At 53.0% G+C, this 20,073-nt stretch overlaps 3 protein-coding genes across 7 annotated transcripts; 2 read left to right on the top strand and 1 right to left on the bottom strand.

Moving 5' to 3' along the window:
• The first annotated feature begins 510 nt into the window (after positions 1-510).
• Positions 511-972, top strand: RNASE13 (ribonuclease A family member 13 (inactive)). Its single transcript, XM_060098242.1, has one exon. It carries the CDS (start codon positions 511-513, stop codon positions 970-972), a length of 462 nt encoding a protein of 153 aa, XP_059954225.1.
• Positions 973-3,942: 2,970 nt separating this feature from the next.
• Positions 3,943-5,510, bottom strand: TPPP2 (tubulin polymerization promoting protein family member 2). The gene is made up of 3 exons (XM_060098243.1): positions 5,338-5,510; positions 4,935-5,088; positions 3,943-4,131 (listed from the first exon to the last, which is right to left on the bottom strand). The coding sequence occupies exons 1-3, from the start codon at positions 5,508-5,510 to the stop codon at positions 3,943-3,945; spliced, it is 516 nt and encodes a 171-aa protein (XP_059954226.1).
• Positions 5,511-10,210: 4,700 nt separating this feature from the next.
• NDRG2 (NDRG family member 2) lies at positions 10,211-18,961 on the top strand. 5 transcript variants are annotated; one of them, XM_060098246.1, is made up of 16 exons: positions 10,211-10,231; positions 11,868-11,934; positions 12,658-12,738; positions 13,742-13,847; positions 14,078-14,198; positions 14,381-14,443; positions 15,396-15,456; positions 15,659-15,745; positions 15,939-15,995; positions 16,171-16,274; positions 16,738-16,782; positions 17,079-17,130; positions 17,371-17,418; positions 17,672-17,707; positions 17,861-17,912; positions 18,152-18,961. In XM_060098246.1, the coding sequence occupies exons 3-16, from the start codon at positions 12,664-12,666 to the stop codon at positions 18,316-18,318; spliced, it is 1,074 nt and encodes a 357-aa protein (XP_059954229.1). In that variant the 5' UTR covers positions 10,211-10,231; positions 11,868-11,934; positions 12,658-12,663; the 3' UTR covers positions 18,319-18,961. The 5 variants fall into 5 exon arrangements, with proteins under 5 accessions (XP_059954229.1, XP_059954228.1, XP_059954227.1 ...); XM_060098245.1 differs by lacking the exon at positions 10,211-10,231 and adding an exon at positions 10,423-10,512; XM_060098244.1 differs by lacking the exon at positions 10,211-10,231 and adding an exon at positions 10,786-10,872.
• The last annotated feature ends 1,112 nt before the right edge of the window (positions 18,962-20,073 follow it).

The following is a 20,073-nucleotide window of genomic DNA, read 5'->3' on the forward strand; positions in this document are numbered from 1 at the left end:
AGACTGGTCTTCATCCAGAAACCTTTCTAGCCTCTTCTTACCTTTGGGCTGTCCTTGGCCTCAGGAAGGAAGAATCCCACCCCTGCCCTGCTGCCCTCCAGCTCCTGTCCTTCCACTTCAGTCAGAGAAGTGTATCTGAGCCTGTCCCTTCTGGACCCTCTGCATTTTTACCAGAAGGATTAATGGGGCCAGGGATAAAGGGGAAGCGTCTATCACCCAAGGACCAGTTGGATCTCGTATTTCGTAAGCGTTACAGCTCCCGGACTGGGTGAGGCTGAGACCCTAAGATAGACCAAGCTAGAGGTGGCTGACCAGATGGGTGACCTTGGGCAAATGTCTCCTCTCTCTGAGGCATGAAGACTTGGGCCAGATGGTCTCTGAAGAACAGTCCGGCTTTGAGGGCATAGGGGAAGGCACATGGGGAAGGCTGGGGGAAACTCTGGGAAGGGGCGGACAGCCACTCGAGACCCACCTCTGCTTCCAACCACCTTAACTCTGCCAGCAGGAAGAATGGCACCACCTGTGGTCCAGCTCCTGTTCCTCCAGCTTGTTCCAGGGCCAGCCTTGGTCGAAAACATCCAGCTACAGCTTGCCATCAAGAAATTCCGTACCTTACATATCGACTATCCCAAGGTTAACTACGCAAAGGGTTTCTGGGGCTACTGTAATGGTCTGATGTCCTATGTACGGGGCAGACAACAAAGCTGGTATTGCCCAAAGGTCCATTATGTCTTACATGCCCCGTGGACAGCCATCAAGAAGTTCTGCAAGTACAGCGAGAGCTTCTGTGAGAATTACAATGAATATTGTACAGTCACCCAGGACTCCTTCCCCCTCACAACCTGCTCCCTGAGCTCCAAGCAGCCACCCACCAGCTGCCACTACACCAGCACCCTAACCAACCAAAGGCTCCATCTGCCCTGCTCCCAAAAGTGTGATGCTGATCCGATAGATATCATTGGCCTCTACTAGGGATGGGAGGTGTTAAGTCTGAACTAGTCCCCCTACTGCCGCTACAGACCAGCCTGTCTCCACTCCTGAAGCTCTGATCCCTGGTACAAGGCTTCCTTCCTGGCTTCAAAGGTAGGCAGGATCCCCTCCCAAGAGACCAGGGAGACAGGAAATATGTCCAGAGCTTTGGTCACCATGCAAAGTTGTCTTCTAGGCTCTTTCTAACTTGTTCATCTCCCCCCATCACTCCTGCCACCACCCTCCCTCTCCCACAGACAGTTTCACCCACCCAAGAAGCTGACTGTGTCCAGTTGGCAGTGACTGTCCATCTACTGGGCCAGATCCTGTATCGTGGCTGGAGGCCCAGAGCCTCAGCTCACACCATGGTACCAGTTCCGAATCTCAAATCCCCATCCCTGCCACCCTTCCCTTCTCAGTCTTCCCCATTTCCCTTATGATTCCCTCTACTCGCTCACCCACACGGTCGGTATCTCTAGCTATAGGAACCTCCCTGAGAGTTTTAGACTCATATTAGCTTCATTTCTCCAGGCCACGCCCCCTCCCCCCGAGCTCTCAGTCTGTTCCTCTCTATGGAATCACTGATTTCCTCTTCATGTAACCTGTCCTTTCTGTCCTCCTTCCACCATGGAGCCCAGTGCAGTCTCTCCCCTACACACCCAACCTCTTTAGTCACCCTTTATTCTTCTCTGACCTCTTTTCCTTCCATCCGTCTCAGCTTGGTTCACTGGAGTTCCAAATTATCTTCTCTGACCTATTCCCCCCAGATTCCTGCATCCTTTTACTTCCCAACCTCCTCCTAACATCCCCCAAACTCCAGAATCTGCTTCTGACAAGGCAGGGGTGAAGTGGGCCCAGCTGTAGTCACAGAAGATTTTAAAACCATATCTGAATTATGTAAGATATAACCATTGGATGAAACTGGGTGAAGGGTACAGGGGACCTGTCTGTACTTTTTGCATCTGCCTGTGAATCACTGCAAAATAAAAAGATAAAAAACACATCTGAATTAGTTCTGATTTCATTCCTTTTTCCTCAGTGCACCAGAACTCCTACTCTCAGAGTCCTGGAGGCCACCCACCTCTGGCCATCTTCCTGGGCTATGCTTGGCAGTCAGTAGGATCTTCCATTCCATGTCTACCATGATGGAGGTGGGGTGGGGTAAAACTCAGTTCCAGGCTGGGTGTTGAAAATGGATTCTCCCTCCCCATCAGCTCTAGAATAAACTCATAACAGGAGTTAGGCTAAGTAGATCTTTGGCCTACCCTCTCTGGTTTCTATTTCTCCCCCAACAAAACATGGATTGCAACAGATGAGGAAGGTGGAGGGACCGGGAAGGGTCTAGTTGCTAATACCTGGGTCCTACTAGCTCCAATCAGGAATTTCTACTCCCCTTTGGCAGGTCAAAGGGGATGGATATCAGTATTATGTGAACACAAGTAGCAAATACTTTTGCCTCCACATCTAGCTTCTCTCTTATCTCCAAATATATTCCTCAGTCGTGTTCTTAGAAGCAGCTGTTGAAGGGGATGCTACCTAATGGTGGGGAGGCCAAGTAGAGTAAAGGGTGTGGTGCTGAGAACCCCCATCCTTGGGTTTCTCAGCTCCTCTCTCTGTCTCTGTATCAAGGGGCCCCTCTTCCCTCACCCTGGTGGAAGACAGAGCCCATGAGCTGCTGCACACACAGATGTTTATTGTCCCCCCAAGCTCCCCGGTGTTAAAGATGCAGGGTCGGCAATCCAAAAATGGGCAGAAGACCTAAATAGACATTTCTCCACAGAAGATATACAGACTGCCAACAAACACATGAAAGGATGCTCAACATCTTTACTCATTAGAGAAATGCAAATCAAAACTACAATGAGATATCATCCCACACCAGTCAGAATGGCCATCATCAAAAAATCTAGAAACAATAAATGCTGGAGAGGGTGTGGAAAAAAGGGAACACTCTTGCACTGCTGGTGGGAATGTGAATTGGTACAGCCACTATGGAGAACGGTATGGAGGTTCCTTAAAAAACTACAAATAGAATTACCATATGACCCAGCAATCCCACTCCTGGGCATATACCCTGAGAAAACCATAATTCAAAAAGAGACATGTACCAAAATGTTCATAGCAGCCCTATTTACAATAGCCTGGAGATGGAAACAACCTAAGTGTCCATCATCGGATGAATGGATAAAGAAGATGTGGCACATATATACAATGGAATATTACTCAGCCATAAAAAGAAACAAAATTGAGCTATTTGTAATGAGGTGGATGGACCTAGAGTCTGTCATACAGAGTGAAGTAAGTCAGAAAGAGAAAGACAAATACTGTATGCTGACACATATATATGGAATTTAAGAAAAAAAATGTCATGAAGAACATAGGGATAAGACAGGAATAAAGACACAGACCTACTAGAGAATGGACTTGAGGATATGGGGAGGGGAACGGTAAGCTGTGACAAAGCGAAAGAGAGGCATGGACATATATACACTACCAAACGTAAGGTAGATAGCTAGTGGGAAGCAGCCGCATAGCACAGGGAGATCAGCTCGGTGCTTTGTGACCGCCTGGAGGGGTGGGATAGGGAGGGTGGGAGGGAGACGCAAAAGGGAGGGGATATGGGAACATATGTATATGTATAACTGATTAAATTTTTTATAAAGCAAAAAAATAAAATTAAAAATAAAATAAAATTAAAAAAAAAAAAAAAGATGCAGGGTCGGGGCTTCCCTGGTGGCGCAGTGGTTGAGAGTCCTCCTGCCCATGCAGGGGACGCGGGTTCGTGCCCCGGTCCAGGAAGGTCCCACATGCCGCGGAGCGGCTGGGCCCGTGAGCCATGGCCGCTAAGCCTGCGCGTCCGGAGCCTGTGCTCCGCAGCGGGAGAGGCCCCAACAGTGAGAGGCCCACGTACCACACACACACACACACAAAGATGCAGGGTCGAGGGCCGGCAGGCTAAGATGATGCTACTCCCTAGTTGCTGCCCTTCTTATCATAGGTGCCAGCACCCTTGTAGCCACTCACGTAGCCTGAGTTGTCAGTCATGTCCTCCCGTCCCGCGATGCCTTTGCCCTTGCCACTCTGGTCAAAGCGCTCCTTGTGGGTGCCCGTGTACTTGCTGGTGTCCGTCAGCTGGCTCACCCTTCCCACCGTCGTCGCTTTCTGCAAGCCAGAGGATGAAGCGTCTGAGCCCTCTCCCTTCCCCTCCACTGTCACGCCCCTTCTCTAGAGATGGCCTTCTAGTAGTTCAACTAGTTCTCAGAGCTCTTGTTCAACCCTTGGCATGGTGCTGCTTGCTTAGGGCCCAGGTGCAGCTGTAGGCAGGAACTATAATAAGAGCCATCCACTTGTGAGGAAGAAGTCTGGTGTATGGGAATGAGTGGGGTGTGTGTGTGTGTGTGTGTGGACTTTTCTGCTTCCAGAGGAGCTATTTTGACTAGGCTGCAGCCAGAGGACTTCAACCCCAGACCCAAAACACAAAGTCTGTCCTGTTGGGAAGGCCCTATTTGAAACCGAGAATAGGAAGAGCTTTTAGTAGAGAGGGGACAAGTAGGGAGCAGAGGGCGGGTGAGAGGGAGGAAGTCAGATATCTCACCTTACATAAGAGCGGGAAGAGGAGTGAGGATCAGGTACCAAGTCGTCTGCACTCAGTGTCCCCCAAAAGCCACCAGGCCCTAGTTGCCTGGCCCAGATCCTGGACGCTTGGGAATGAGTCTAAGTTTTACTATTAAAATAGCTGTGGACCTTGGGTAAGTCATTTCCTCTCACAGTTTCCTCACCTCTGAAATGACTCGATGATCTCTAAAGTCTGTTTCAATACCAACAGTGCCCAGAGGCCTTCTGCCCTATCTCCCTGCAGTGCTGCTATTGGCAGGGGTTAGGGACATCGGCATGGAGGAAGGGACACAGGAGCAGCAGGGACTCAGGGAAGTAGGGTCAGGGGTCAGGAATGAAGACTCACTCACAGTAACACCAGTGGTAGCTGGGTCCTTGCCCTCCACGAGTCTATAAATGTTCTCCAGGGCTTCATCCAGCCTTTTCCCCTTGAACTGCTTCTGGCCCAGTTCTTTCATTGCTTCCTGGAACTGTTGGAAAGTGATGGTTCGGGCATTCTTGGCCCTGATCAGTCAGACAGAAATCCAGGAACTCAGGAACATGAACTCATCACCTTCCAATGTCCAACCCTCCCCTTACTCAGACAGGGCCTCTACACACTGAGTGCCTTGAGGACAGGGACTAGCACAGTGCCAGACACCCAGCAGGTGCTCAGGAGACACATTACAAATGTTCCACCACAGAAACCCTCCCACATCCCACCACCTTGTTAGTTCTACTCACCACCCCCCACTCCCGTCTCTGGTCCCTTACTTGACTTTGATGAACACGATGTCCACGTCAGTGGAGGTGACCCTCTGGTCATCCATGATGCCACAGTCTTTGCACAGCTTGGAGAAGTTCTTGCTGTTCATTTCAGTGCCACTGCTTGACAATCCTCCAAAGACAGCAAACCGCTGGAATGTTCTTTCTGCTTCTGATGCCATGGTCAACTGGAGGTGGGGGAGGACAGTATGGGGGGAGACGTGGGTGTGAGCGAGGAGGGGAAGGGAGGACTGAGGAGTAATAATGATGAAGGTTAAAGTAAAATCAGAATCAGCAACAGGAACGAACCCCCTTTTCCCTCTCCCTCCCTCCCCCCTTCCCTCTGATTCCCATCTGACCTACTGTTCCCAGTACAAGGGATACTAGTGTGGATCCTACATACTGAATAATCACCACCACCACCCACTGCCCCATCACTTCTGTGTACCTGAGAGTACCCAGATGGTGTCTGACCCTTCCCAGCCTTTGTAAGTAAGTGTGTGCAGATCTGTGGGAGCCAGGTGGCTGGGGAGACTGTGTGGCAGTGGGAAGACTGGGGAGAAGAGGGAAGTTTCTGTGACCTTAGCAGTGTTTATGTGACATCATCTTCAGCCCTTGTTACAGCCCTAATCTTTGGGGGTGGTGTTCTTAGGTCCCTAAGACCTAATGCATGCTGCACTGAGCATGTTGCTAACCTCCTGATCTCTGCGGGTGATCAAGCTTCCCTCATGGTTTCAGCCCTGCTTGACCAAGTCCTCTGGGTCTTGATCAAATTGCCTTATGCTCTGTCCCTCAACAAAAGCTGAGGAGAGCTCAGGGAAGGAGTTAATGGAAACAGGTTGACATCAGTCCAGCATTGTCCTTTTTTCTAGTCTCCAGGCCCAGGTTCATGACCAACATGGAGAATCCCACTGGCTTTGGCAGACCAGGTGTAATAGGAGCTTTAAATGGCTTCCAAAGTTGGGCCCCACGTGGAAAGAGCACGGGCCTCGGAGGGTCACACATCTGGGTGGGTCAGGGTGAGGTTGAGCCTCAGACTTTAGATAATTTTCTGTGCAGGTCAAGGATGTTCCTTTTTTGTTTGTTTGTTTGTTTGTTTTGGGCTGCGCCTAATGGCTTGTGGGAACTTAGTTCCCCGACCAGGGATGGAACCTGGCCCTGGCAGTGAAGGCACTGAGTAACCACTGGACCGCCAGGGAATTCCACCCCCGCCTTTTCTTTTCTTTCTTTTTTTTTTGCGGTACGCAGGCCTCTCACTGTTGTGGCCTCTCCCGTTGCGGAGCACAGGCTCCGGACGCGCAGGCTCAGCGGCCATGGCTCACGGGCCCAGCCGCTCCGCGGCATGTGGGATCTTCCCGGACCGGGGCACGAACCCGTGTCCCCTGCATCGGCAGGCGGACTCTCAACCACTGCGCCACCAGGGAAGCCCCCCTTTTTCTTTTAAAGTAATGCTATAATTTTATTCAGTTTTTTCTAAATGTGTTGTTTCTACTTTCAGAAGGGATTTCTCTTTGGTCTTTTCTCTGGCTGGAAACCATACAGATGAATGAACTTCAGGGCCCCTAAAAGAGAGCAGCTAGGTTGGTGACTTTCCTCTCCTTCCCATCTAATCAGTCACCAATTCTTATAATTTCCCTTGTCTTACAAATGCACTCCTTTCTTTCCATTGCTATTCCTCCCACACTTTATTCAAGTCCCTGTCATCTCATATCTAGTTGATTATCCTGACTTCTAAATGACCGCCTTCCTAAGTCAAATGCTTCACCCCTATCCACCCCATAATCCATCTCTTTTAAACCCCCCATCAGATTAATTTTCACAGAACAATTATTTATCCATTGCTCCTACTCAAGAATACTCTATGGATCTTCAAACCTTTCTGAAATGCCAAACCTTTTTGCCTGTCATTCAAGGACCTTCACACTTGACTCCACTCTACCTTACCAAACATCACCCACCTTTCATCAACATTACTCTTCATCTGGGGCCATAATGGCCTAATCATTATACGCTTCACAAGCTACCTGAAGCCTAGTGGAGAGAGAATAAACTTGGAGTGGAATGAATCTGGGGATTTCAGTCTTAGATAAGTCATCTACTAGCTGAGTGGCCTTGGGCAAGTCACTAAACATCTCTGAGCTTTAGTTTCTTCATCTGTATAGTGAGAACAATAGTACTTACTTTATATAGTATTAGGGGATAATATATGGGAATTACCTTGCACATAGTAGCTACTATTCAATTCATCAAAGTAACTTGTGTATTTCTGTCCCAAAACTTTCCTTCATGATCTCTCTAAGCCTGGATAGAATGCCCCTCCTTACCACTCAAGTACTCCATTGTTGTACTCTTCATAGGGTTTACCCTAGGAACAAAACCCTTTTCCTGGGACTTCCCTGGTGGCACAGAGGTTAAGAGTCCGCTTGCCATTGCAGGGGACACAAGTTCGAGCCCTGGTCTGGGAAAATCCCACATGCCGCAGAGCAGCTAAGCCCTTGCGCCACAACTACCAAGCCTGCGCTCTGGTGCCCGTGAGCCACAACTACTGAGCTTGCGAGCCACAACTACTGAAGCCCACGCGCCTAGAGCCCGTGCTCCGGAACAAGAGAAGCCACCACAATGAGAAGCCCGCGCACCGCAACAAAGAGCAGCCCCCACTCGCCACAACTAGAGAAAGCCCGTGTGCAGCAACAAAGACCCAATGCAGCCAAAAATAAATAAGTAAAAAATAAATTCATTAAAAAAAGCCCAAAATGAAACAGCTTGAGCACTGGTTGCTTTAAAAGAAAACCAACGCTTTTCCTCCTCTGAATTATACTAAGATAATGGTTCCTAGCCTGTGGGCTGCAGCCTCCTGGGGCAAGGGTTTCTGAGTTATTGCAAGGACCTCTGCAATCTGTATGGACACAGAAGACTGGTCGTTGAGTAAATAATAAGCTTTGCACACGTAGGTGCATAGATGCATAGGTGTTGCGATTATCAGAAGACTGAACAAATTTATTTGGAAGTATAGCTGAATTCACGGTTTGTCCCCATTAGGAGATTCTAAAACCATCATTTGGAAATGGAAATCTCTGATCTCCCACTTGAAAAGGGTGGGAAACTATTGCTATAGGACTTATTGTCTAAACAATTTATATATACATCACTTCTTAATTTTTTCTATCTTTATACCTTCACTCAGCTACTGGATCCTATGCTCTAGAGAGGGTATGACTAGACATCACACTTCTTTGAATTCCATTTATACAGTGGCTTGTATGGAGCAGGTACTTAAAACTGTGGCTGACTGGAAGGTATAGTTTGAAGCTGCTTCTGGCCTAAGAGAAGGAAATGAGAGACAGAAGTATTCTTGTTGGGCCACTGACACTGGGCCAGGCTGAGACCTGCCCTGACAAGGAGGAACCCCATCTTAGATCAGAAGCAGCCTCATTACTGCCTGTGGCAGGCTGAGACCCCAAGCCTAGGAAGCAAACAGATCCCAGTGGAAATTTCCCAACTGTCTGCCCTACGCCCCTGCGTTGGCCCCTTATCAGGTTCCCCCTGAGTCATCCTGACCCAGAGACGAATTTAGATGCTGGAACCTCCAGGTCCTTCCCTCCCCCACTCCAAGTAAGCCTACTTTAGACACATCAGAGGAGGCTGCCGGCAGAAGCTCTCACCCTAGGCTCTCTTTCTCCCCTAGTTGCAGTCGGGCTGGGGAAATCTCTCTTCTGTCTTATGCATCTTTATCTACAGTCCCAATTCCAGCAGGCTCTTCCTTGTCCAGGAGAGTGTTAAAATGACATCCGGAGGGGAGAGGGGACTAGGAGAGGAGCCAGGGTGCCCAGCTTCTGTGCCAGTTTCTGGGTAAATAGTTATGAAGGGAGTGGGGGAAGGGAATGGAGGAAAACTTGGGTGCTCCAAATTGGGGGATCTAGGGAGATCCTTTAGATGTGGGGCTGCTGAAAGCTGGGCTTGATCCTGACCGGTTCTACTCTGGGTCACCTCCTCCCTCTTGGGCCCTCCTTTCCAATAGACCCTGCCAAGTGGGGATGAAAGGGGCATTGATGTTCCTTGGATGGGATTGGGTCGTGAGTGGTGAGGGTGGTGGTGGTGGGCAGTTCCCAGGCAGGAGGGGGCAGGCAATTTGGGGGTCTTGGGGGGGCAGTCTGAGCTGGTGTTGCAGTTGGCAGCTCCAGTTCCATTGGCCATTGTTCCCAACTGGCCTGGCGCCCAGCCCCCGAAATGGCAACTCGGGAGCCAGGCTGAAGGAGGATAGGGTGGGGACCTCAGGGCGGGAGGGGGCCTGGAAGGGGTGCAGGTGGGGAGAAATTCAGTCTGGTGTCCTTTTGTCTAAGACAACTTTGAATCCCTTTAGCCACATAACGATCCCCTTCTGGGTGGATTTCCTCTTAGGGGCACAGGGAGGGTGCATATAAGTGGGGGGAGGGCACGGCGAGTGAGGGGTCCAGGACGTCAAACCCACCCAGGCCCTGAGAGACGCAGCAGTGCCTGAGAAACCAGCGCCTGGGCAATGCGATTCCGCCGGGCCGAGCTGGCCTCTCCGTCCTTCTCTGGGCCAGACTAGAAGGGGTTAGCACGGAAGCCACAGGGTCTCTTGGGTCCCAGCCCAGGACACTGCGTCCTCCCCAAGCCCCCACTCCACCTCCACAGAGTTAACTCCACCCCTGCGCCTGTTTACCCAAGAGTCAGAACCCCTGGGGGTCCCTGGCCCCTCCTCCGCCCCCCCTTGGGGCCTTGACCCGGGAGTCCCCGTTGGCCATCCTCTCCCCCCGCTCCCGCGATCTCCCTCTATTTATAGCGGCCCCCCGCACTCCCCGTCCCCCCTCCCCGCCTTGTTTTCCAACTCCTCAGGGAGCGGCCGGAGAGCAGGCGTCGGGACACCGCGGAGAGAGAGGAGGTACCAAGGGCCCTGGGAGCCCCGGAGCTGGAACTCCTGCGCCCTCGACGCTCCTACCTCCAGCCCCCACCGCCCAGTCCGCGCAGGCACACCTTCCCCTCCCAGCGGGCGAGACCCCCGCCTCCTCAGCAGCGATCCTCCCTTAACCTAGTACTCTGTTTCCGGGCGGGTGGAGTCAAATTCGTGGGATGCCAGCGCCCTGGATTCGCCTCCCTTTTACCCGTCCCCACCTCGGAGTCTGGGGGCGAAGCAAGGAGCCTGAGTGCGACAGGCAGAGCCAGGTCATGGGCGGGGGCAGTGCTGTGGGCGGGCGTGGGGATCCCCCGCGGGACTAAGGGATCCCCGTGTACCCCACCGCCGCCCCGTTGCGGGTAGCCGGGGCCGGAGCCTGGAAGCACCCAGCAGTTTGCTTTCCTTAGAGCTCCCTTCGGGCCCCCAGCACAGCCCCTCCCAGAGCGGCAGGCAGCCTGGGGCGGGGGGAAGGGGGGCGGGTTTACAAGGGGTCTGGGGCGGATCTGCTGGGATCCGGCGGCCCGTGGGCGGGCGGGGGCGGGCCCAGGGCGGGTCTGTGGGGAGCCCGAGCCTGGGCGGGCCGGGGAGTCAAAGGCAAGTGAAGGTGGAAGCGGCCGCGGCGGCAGCAGGTATGGGGAAGGGCGGGCGAGGGGCCGCGGGGCCTGGCTGGCGCCGGCGGGGCCGGTGGCGGGCGGGGGGAGGTTTGATCCCGATCCCTCGGAGTTGACGGCTCGCGGGAAGGGGCCCGCCGGGAGGGCCGCTGGGCCGCCGCGCACAAAGGCGGAGGCTCTGCGGGCTGCAGGGCGTGTTTGGGGCGTGCGCGAGTTTGTGTCCGGGGTCCAGGGCGCTCCGCGCCAGCCGCGCGAGCGTGTCAGTCCCCACGCGGACGCGCAGCGAAGGGACTCGTATGGACAGGTCCCGGGGGCTGGGCCCAGTCAGTCCCTTCTGTCCTACTCATCCCTTCCCAGCCGGCGCTCGGCCATTGCAGGTCGTCGGGGCAGGCTGGGAAGAGATTGTGGGACCGCCCCTCACTCCCCGCTCCCTCACCCCTTCTCCACTCGCGGACCCACACCGAGACTGGGTAGAGGAGAGAAGCGAAGGCACGAGGCTTAAAAAAAAATTTTTTTTAATAGTGGAGAGAAACAGTCGTGCTCTGCTACCCCATCTCACTCGAGAGCTGTCAGAAATCTTGGGGATCCCCTAGTCCCCACTTGTAGTTTGCAAATGAGAAATTGAGGGCAAGAGTAGTGACAGGCTGAGCCAAGGTCACACTGGTAGCAGCAGAACCCCAGACTAGAATCCAGAGGTTCTGACACAAGCCATGCTCTTTCCTCCACATCAGCACTTCCTTCTCTCCTCTCCCAGCCACCCCCGCCCCCCACCGCCGCGCCTGGACTGATACCTGCTCTCTGTGTTGCCCCGCAGACCCCTCCAGCCTGTACTGATTCTAGTTGAAGCCTGGGGAAGACTAGTTCACTGGACTTGGGGGTACAAATTGGAGAGGGTTAGTGACCTGGCAAGGGTTGGTGACCCAGGTAGTCCAGGTCTTGGCTTAGGCTTTTTGTCCCTAAAAGACCCAGGGTCTGTCTCCCATGTCATTCACCTCATTGCCTTGTTTTCTCAGACCCCAGAGCCAGGAGGAGTGAGAACCCTGACCCTTAACCCCACTGCATCCAGCCAATAGGAGCCCAGTAAGTGACCCCACCCCCAGGCTGCTGGCCCTTTACTGTGCTGGTCTGCACAGGGGCTCTGCTCCTCACCCTGGTCCCAAAGATGGAATATATGCTAATTTATTCACAGTCAGGAGGAAGAGTCTTGAGAGGAAGGGAGGCACTGAGTCAGTTGGACACAGATGTCCCTTGTCCTTCTTTTCTTGTTTCCCCCTTCCCCTCTTGGTCATGTTACTCAGGTCATTTTTAGCCCCTTTCCCTTTGCGCTGCTGACCTTGGGGCTTTAGTTGAAGGTCACAGTCCACGGTGAACTCTCATTACCCATCCTTAGTATCTTTAGAGTACCCAGTCACTGAGCCACGAGTTTCACCCCCTACCTACCCAGGAGTGTGGGGTGGCCCCTAAATATAGGCTGGGACACCCGAGCTGCACCGCTGCCCCACCCTGGTATTTCCATCCAGGACAGGGGAGAGGGGTCCGGAGGTGTGGGTGTTGAGGGGTGTTGGGGATGGCCAGGCTAAAAGGAAGTGGTATCCTGAGCCCTCCTCCACAAGCCCTCCTCCCCAGTTGCCTGGATCTGGAGCTGGGGGCAGGAAAGGCTCTCTCTGTGTCCCGGAGTAGTCCTCAGCTCCTGGGGCCCTCTGCACCCTATTGTCCAGGGCTAAGAGAGGAAGCCAGCTGTTTGAGGAGGTGCGGGGGTATGGAGCCAGCCTCCCCAGTCTCCGTGTTTCCTCACCCTGCCAGGCCACCATGGCGGAGCTGCAGGAGGTGCAGATCACGGAGGAGAAGCCGCTGTTGCCGGGGCAGACACCTCAGGTGGCCAAGGTTATCAGAGGCCCTCTGACTCCCAGGCCCGAATTCCAGACCTTCAGGCATCCCCCTCACTCCTTACCTTCCCAAATTCATGATCTCCGTCTAACCACACCACTGCTTTCTCCATGTCTACCCGCGTTTCTCTCCCCATACACCACAATTGAGAGTCCAGGCTTCTGTCCTGTAACTACGCTAACCTTCATCCTCTCCATGTCTCTTTTTGTCAATCTCTTTCTGTCTTTGGTCTCTGTTGTTCTCTTTACCTACCTTTCTTTATCTGTATCTGTCTCTCCATCTGACTCTGTGTGGCTGTGTGTTTCTGTGTGTATCTGTCCATGTGTGTCTTTCTCCAGGGGGCTGAGTTAGCTGCCCGAATCCTCCTGGACCAGGGACAGGTAACAGCCTGGGGCAGCCGCAGGTGGGAGGAGGGTCTGTCCTCTCCCCAGGAAGGAAAGGGCCGCTACCTGGCTCTCTCACCTCTCTGCTTCCTCTCCTATTCCAGTCCTTTCCTGTCCCCATCTCTCCCCTTTCGTTCCTTCTCCTCCCTTCTCAGAGTTCCCTGATGCTCTGCGATTTCATTATTCTTTTCCACCCTCAAAATCATCTTCCAGTGTCATTTTTACCTAAACTGAAATCTTGCCGATCCTGTTTCTTTTCTTTTCTTTTCTTTTCTTTTTTTTTTGCGGTACGCGGGCCTCTCACTGTTGTGGCCTCTCCCGTTGCAGAGCACAGGCTCCGGACGCGCAGGCTCAGTGGCCGTGGCTCACGGGCCCAGCCGCTCCGCGGCATGTGGCATCTTCCCGGACCGGGGCACGAACCCGCGTCCCCTGCATTGGCAGGCGGACTCCCAACCACTGTGCCACCAGGGAAGCCCAATCCTGTTTCTATTTTTTGGTTCCCGTCTCCTCTCTTTGCCCCTCTTCCCTCAACTCCCTGACTTTTGTGGAGGTTCCTCCCCTGCCTCTTTTCCTCTTAGCCTAACTCCTACCTGATGGTGTGACCTGTTTTCCTGCAGACTCACTCTGTGGAGACACCTTATGGCTCCATCACTTTTACTGTCTATGGCACCCCCAAACCCAAACGCCCAGCGATACTCACCTACCACGATGTGGGACTCAACTGTAAGGACCTTCACTTCCCCTCCCATTTCTTTCTGGGAAGAGGCTGCGGGGAAGGGTAAAACCCCGGTCAGTGTGAGGGGAAGGGTCAGTATGGGAAGGGAGCCATGTGGCATGTCAAGGAAAAGTTCTCTCCTAGCCTGACTGTGGCATGAAAGAAAGAGGGTGGGTTCTGACTTGGGGACATTTTCCCTGTCTAATTCTACTGTTGGGGTGATGGGGATTCTCTTTAGATAAATCCTGCTTCCAGCCGCTGTTTCAATTTGCGGATATGCAGGAAATCATTCAGAACTTCGTGCGGGTTCATGTGGATGCCCCTGGAATGGAAGAGGGGGCTCCCGTGTTCCCTTTGGGGTGAGAATTAGCTCCTTCCTTCCTCATCAGACTGTGAGGCACATGGCAGACATGGAGAAGATTGGACCGGGGAAGAAGGAAGGGAGGGCGAGTGGTGATTCTGGGAGAGGACGAGTAGGACACTTGAGGTGGGGGCCGTAAGGGCAGGTTTCTATTTTCCTCAACATTCCTTTCTTCCCCAGATATCAGTACCCATCTCTGGACCAGCTTGCGGACATGATCCCCTGCATCCTGCAGTACTTAAAGTGAGAGGCCTGGGGACCCCTCCAAGCCAGAGTTCTCTTTCCAGAACAAGGTGGCCCTTAGAGCTCCTGTGTCCACCATGGCTCCTGGGCGAGTTCTGTCTGGACTAGAAGTATCCTCCCTTCTCCACGCTCCAATCTGATTGTTGAAAGTGGGTGGGTGTGGAAAACTGACTTGAGTCAGCAGAGTAGCCCTAAGGGATGGAGGAGAAGAAAAGGAAGCTGTGTGCCTGGCCCTGCCTCAGGCTGAGGAGGGGCTTCTCTGATCTGGAAGCTAGAGAAGAAAGAGGGGACACAATCCCCGAGGAACCAGACAGACCTGTCTTTCCCTCCCACCCCCTCTGCCTCCTCCAGACACACACCTGGTGCCCTGGGCACCCTGTGTGTGAGGGGAGTGGGAGAAGGAAAAGAAAGAAACCAGGCAAGGCCTCCTTGATGCACATTTAGTGCTGATGATGCCGGGCTCTGTCCTTGGCTTGGCTTTTCCTGGGCACCAGGGCCCTGGGCAGCTCTGGTTCACCCTTTGGCTCTCTTTCTCCCCATTCTTCCTATTGTTCACTAAAGTTGTATCTTTTATTTAACATCTTGCTTCAAGTTCCCTTCTTCCCAGTTCCTCTAGAGGAACCAGGAACTAAAACAGAACAAGTTGAACTAGCTCCTGAAAGTTGAGAATGGACAAACAGCTACACAGGAAACAGTGTCTGGTTGGTTGGTGAACAGGTGTTTCTTTTCAAGACACTCACTCTCCCAGAGGGAGCTGGGGGAAGATTTCAGGGACTGACGCTGACCACCAGTGTCCATTTTTAAGCTCCTTGGCACCTTCTTTCTCAGCATCCCCCAAAGGAAGGTCCCTTTCTGTCCTTTGTGCCCGTGGCCTTGGGAAGGAGGGTGAGGAGTTTGGAGAGTCAAAGTTTGGGGCACCAGGACCCATTAGACCTACATTTCCCTTTCACAGTTTCTCCACAATAATTGGAGTCGGTGTTGGAGCTGGGGCCTACGTCCTGTCGCGATATGCTGTAAGAAATAAAAAACCCCAGACGAGGGAAAGGCAGGTCCAAGGCCCAGGCAGCGTATTGTTTACTAGTGTGTGCTTAGGGGGAGGACGTGCGTAAGAGGGTGGGGAGACAGGCCCCATGCAGCCTGGGGTGGATGGAGCTCACTGGGGAGGGGGTAAGGCCATGTATGCCTCTGATTTCCGTTCCTTCTACTGCCCCTCAGCTTACCCACCCGGATACTGTCGAGGGTCTTGTCCTCATCAACATCGATCCCAATGCCAAGGGCTGGATGGATTGGGCAGCCCACAAGGTTTGGAGGGGCCTGTGTGCTGAGATCTAGGGCGGGCTTCCCCCGTATGGGTCCATTCAGGCTCTAACAACATAACTGATTGGCTTGTGAGCTTCAAGGAGGGAGGATGGAGCAGGAAAGAAGTCATGTCACTTTGCCTAGGTCTCTTCTCCACCTAATGTCCTGAGCTTTCTTACCTGCCCTTTCCACGTAGCTAACAGGCCTCACCTCTTCCATTCCGGAGATGATCCTTGGACATCTTTTCAGCCAGGTAAGTGGTTGTGGAAGTTGGAAGAAGTAGAGGGGACCAGCAGGGACTGGAATGCTCGGGGTGACTTCCTTACTTGGGATAGGATCTGGGGAGGGAAGAGGGCTTGCCTCTTCACATCCAGTAACTGTTGACTTCCTTTCCAAGCCCTAATTATTCTCCCTCTTCTTTCCTTCAGGAAGAGCTGTCTGGAAATTCTGAGTTGATACAAAAGTATAGAAATATCATGACACATGCCCCCAACCTGGAGAACATTGAACTGTATTGGAACAGCTACAACAAGTGAGTGGGCATGTAAGAGAAATGTAGAAGCAGTAACGGGGGTCCTGGGAGGCACAGAGAAGGGGAGGGGAGACTGGGAAGTAGGCCGTGCAAGGTGGGCAGGATTCGGTGGGCAGCTGGGGCAGCTGCAGGACAGACCCAAGGGGGAGAATTATGAGGAGCCAGCCCCCTCTCTCCTGTTACTTCCTTAGATTTTTGGATTCGCAGAAGTTAGATGATCTCGTGTCCTTGTGCCCTTCATCCCCTTCGCTGCCCTCTGACCAGGGACCTTGGGCACAAATGACCATAGGGCTCATGCTTGAGGCCTGTGTGCCACCTTCTCCTTCAGTTCCCACCTGTAATCACCAATATTTGACTCTAATTTGGGGGAGGAAGATAACTTCCTCACGGGGGACCTGGCTTATGTCTGGATGGATAGCACTACTTGCCTAAAATTCCTACTCTTCTTTTGCACCCACTTTAGTCGCCGAGACCTGAACTTTGAGCGTGGAAGCGATATCACCCTCAAGTAAGACTTTAAGGGATAAAACTTTGCCTCTCTCCCTGGATCTTCCCTAGGTGCTTTCATCCTTTAGAAGGAGAGTCTTTTGCCAGGGAATTTTCTTGTCACCTGCCCCCCCGCCATCCTATTTAGCAAATCACGACCCTCTAGGTCTTACCACTTTGAATCCTGTTAGTGGGGTCAGCGAGGTTCAGAAGGCTGTTTCCTCTTTGGAGCCAACATCTTCCAGCTGCTCTTCTGGGAGAAGACGGGGGAGGGAGTGCCAGGGGCTCACCGCCGACTCCCCGACACTATGCCTCTAGGTGCCCTGTGATGCTGGTGGTAGGAGACCAAGCACCCCATGAAGATGCAGTGGTCAGTAGGGAATCTTGGGGTGGGTGAGGGAGGGTGGCAGTCAGAGGGCTGTCTTGCCAAGAGGCAAGCTCTGTTTGGGACAGGGAGAGCAACTTTGGGGCATAAGAGTTTGATTCCTGGTAAGAAGGAGATGGGTAGGGGGCTGATAAGAAAGAAACTGGGTCTGGGTCCCTGGGCCCCTTGGTTGGGAGGGGCCACAGGTAGTGTGACCTCATTCATTCAGCCTCTTCCTTACTCCAGGTGGAATGTAACTCAAAACTGGACCCCACCCAGACTTCTTTCCTCAAGGTCAGTAACCGTACTCCACGCCCAGCCTGACTCCTGGCCCCCTATCCAGAGCCATAGATCCTCTCTAGATTCAGCTGCTAGGCTTCCAGGGTCCTACATGGGAGCAAGTGGGTGGATGGAGTAAAAAAAAAAAATAAAACACCCTAAAGGCCTGGAGTGGGGAACCTGGGGAAGAGAGACCCTCTTCTACCTCTCGGCATGGCTTTTTATTTATGTGTGTATCACTTTTTCTGGATGGCTCTCTCCTGAACAGATGGCTGACTCCGGAGGTCAGCCCCAGCTGACTCAGGTGAGTACCCCTGCCATCTGTGGGGTGGGATATTAGTGGCCCTGAACTATAGCCTTTGCCACACACCCCATCTGTAACGTGCCACGGCCGTGAGCTCTAGCTCAGCTTCTAACCTCCCCTCGCTGTCTCCCTCTCCTTGTTTTACTTTTACAGCCAGGCAAGCTGACCGAGGCCTTCAAGTACTTCCTGCAAGGCATGGGCTATAGTGAGTATGTGGGTCAGAGGCTGTCATGAGGACAAGGGTGTTGGCATAGGAGGAGGGAGGGGCACTGAGGGGAGCAACCCATTTAGGCTAATTCCTGGATTTACCACCATCTGCCAAATCAAGCTCATTGACCCCCTGGCCCCATTTGTAACTCTCTTCTCCAGCCAGGCACCCCACTCTGAGTTCCCAGCCTCTCTTCTCCTCTCCTCTCTGACTGCCTGCTTCTCCTGTCTCCACAGTGGCCTCGTCCTGCATGACTCGCCTGTCCCGGTCTCGCACAGCCTCCCTGACCAGTGCCGCATCCCTGGATGGCAACCGATCCCGCTCTCGCACCCTGTCCCAGAGCAGCGAGTCTGGGCCTCTCCCTTCAGGGCCCCCAGGGCACACCATGGAGGTCTCCTGTTGAATGACCCTTGTTGCCCTGGTGTAGGACCCAGCCCTCATCTCCCCCAGCACTAACCTGGGAGGTGCGTAGGGCACTGGGCCAGAGTGAGCAAGGGAAGCGGGGCAGATCGTGTGCGGAGAGGAACTTGATCTTTGATTGCTACCCTAACCTTGACCTCTAACCTGTGATTCCCCTCAGCTCCTGGGAGAGACGTCCTAATATCTCTTAGGGACCCAGACCCCTAAATGACCCCCCTCCATCATGGTGTTAAGGCAGAGAAGGCACGTATCCCCTCTCCCCACTCTGGGTGTCTGTAGCTAAGGGATAAGAGGGGGTTGTAGTTGTCCGTGGCGCCTCCTCCAGACTCTGCCTCCTTTTGCCATATTGCAGGAGTCAGGGGCTCGGGGCTGGGGCACAACTCACCAAAGCTGATATGGCTTCTCGTGAACCCTTCAAACTGCTGAAGGGTATGGGCCTCAATGAATGTGTGTCGGGAGAACTGCTTGTGGGTTAGCGGTCCTCAGGATGTGACAGAAACATTCAGTGTAGAATTGGAAGCTGGAATGGGAAGTGGTGGGCAGTGAACAAGTGTGACAGAAGGATTGGAGCTGGGCAATAGGAAGGGGGCTGGGGCCATTGGCTGCTCTAACTTTGGTAGCTGTCTAGACAGTGTGTGTCTAGAGTGGGAGGGGGGGAGGGAGCCAAGCTGGGCAGGGCTGCTTGGGGCTTGGCATCGCGGTGGGAAGGGCTGCCTTGGGGTTCTGACCACAGTGCGTTATGTGTGGGGGGCGCCCTCCTGTCTCCCACAACTTCTGCTGTAACAATAAACTGTAGATGAATCTGAGTTCTATTATTCTTTGTTTGAGTATGCCTGCCTCATGCCCCTTTCCTGCCCTCTCCCTGCCCAGCTCTCACATTCTCTTCTCAAAGTGACAAAAACCATGGGAGAGGGCTTATATAGCATCGACACACCACAAAATGTGACCTCATAGTTACTGGTCCCTATTCCAATAGAATGGCATTGTCCTCGATATTGATAGTATTTTCAAGTTTGGGGTGGGAGGAGCTACTCAGATCTTGGGATACTTCCTATCTGTGGAATGGACCATTGAGAAATGCCACAGGATTTCAGAGATGTCACCAACAGTGTGATCTTAAGGAAGCGTAGAAAGCTGACTGAAGTGTTCAGGGACATCTTGTGACTCATTTTCCGGCAGGATCCTCCCTAGGGTCACCTAGATTCCATTTTAGATGGTTGGATACAATCAGTAGACCAGGCCTCATGCAGTTGCTAGAGGGGTTGGGTTGCTCATAGTTTATCCCAGTAGGAAGACTCCTTCAGGAGAGTCACAGCAAAAAAGAAGACTTCCTCTCAGAAATCTCTCCTTTGAATCAGGGAGTTAATTAGACTATGTTTGTGATTCTCTGAGAAGCTTTTCAAGTATGAACAATCATCAAGAGGACTTCAGATATTTTGTGGCTGATGCAGGCTGATTCTTGGGCTCTTGGGGCACAAGAAGTAAAAATGAGGGCTTCCCTTGTGGTGCAGTGGTTAAGAATCCACCTGCCAATGCAGGGGACACGGGTTCGAGCCTTGGTCTGGGAAGATCCCATGTGCCGCGGAGCCACTAAGCCCGTGCGCCACAACTACTGAGACTGCGCTCTAGAGCCCGTGAACCACGACTACTGAGCCCACGTGCCACAACTACTGAAGCTCACGTGCCTAGAGCCTGTGCTCCGCAGCAAGAGAAGCCACCGCAATGAGAAGCCTGCGTA

The sequence above is a fragment of the Mesoplodon densirostris genome, chromosome 4 (genome assembly GCF_025265405.1).
Source record: "Mesoplodon densirostris isolate mMesDen1 chromosome 4, mMesDen1 primary haplotype, whole genome shotgun sequence".
Taxonomy (NCBI): domain Eukaryota; kingdom Metazoa; phylum Chordata; class Mammalia; order Artiodactyla; family Ziphiidae; genus Mesoplodon; species Mesoplodon densirostris.

What these genes read in the sequence shown, in the direction of transcription:
- RNASE13 (XM_060098242.1), top strand. Translation starts at nt 511, where the DNA reads ATGGCACCACCTGTGGTCCAGCTCCTGTTCCTCCAGCTTGTTCCAGGG.
- TPPP2 (XM_060098243.1), bottom strand. Translation starts at nt 5,510, where the DNA reads ATGGCATCAGAAGCAGAAAGAACATTCCAGCGGTTTGCTGTCTTTGGA. An exon ending in ATCGTGTTCATCAAAGTCAA is followed by an intron (nt 5,089 to 5,337) that starts GTAAGGGACCAG and finishes CTGACTGATCAG; the next exon opens with GGCCAAGAATGCCCGAACCA. An exon ending in CAGCTACCACTGGTGTTACT is followed by an intron (nt 4,132 to 4,934) that starts GTGAGTGAGTCT and finishes TCTGGCTTGCAG; the next exon opens with AAAGCGACGACGGTGGGAAG.
- NDRG2 (XM_060098246.1), top strand. Translation starts at nt 12,664, where the DNA reads ATGGCGGAGCTGCAGGAGGTGCAGATCACGGAGGAGAAGCCGCTGTTG. An exon ending in GTCAGCCCCAGCTGACTCAG is followed by an intron (nt 17,708 to 17,860) that starts GTGAGTACCCCT and finishes TTACTTTTACAG; the next exon opens with CCAGGCAAGCTGACCGAGGC. An exon ending in CCTGCAAGGCATGGGCTATA is followed by an intron (nt 17,913 to 18,151) that starts GTGAGTATGTGG and finishes CTGTCTCCACAG; the next exon opens with TGGCCTCGTCCTGCATGACT.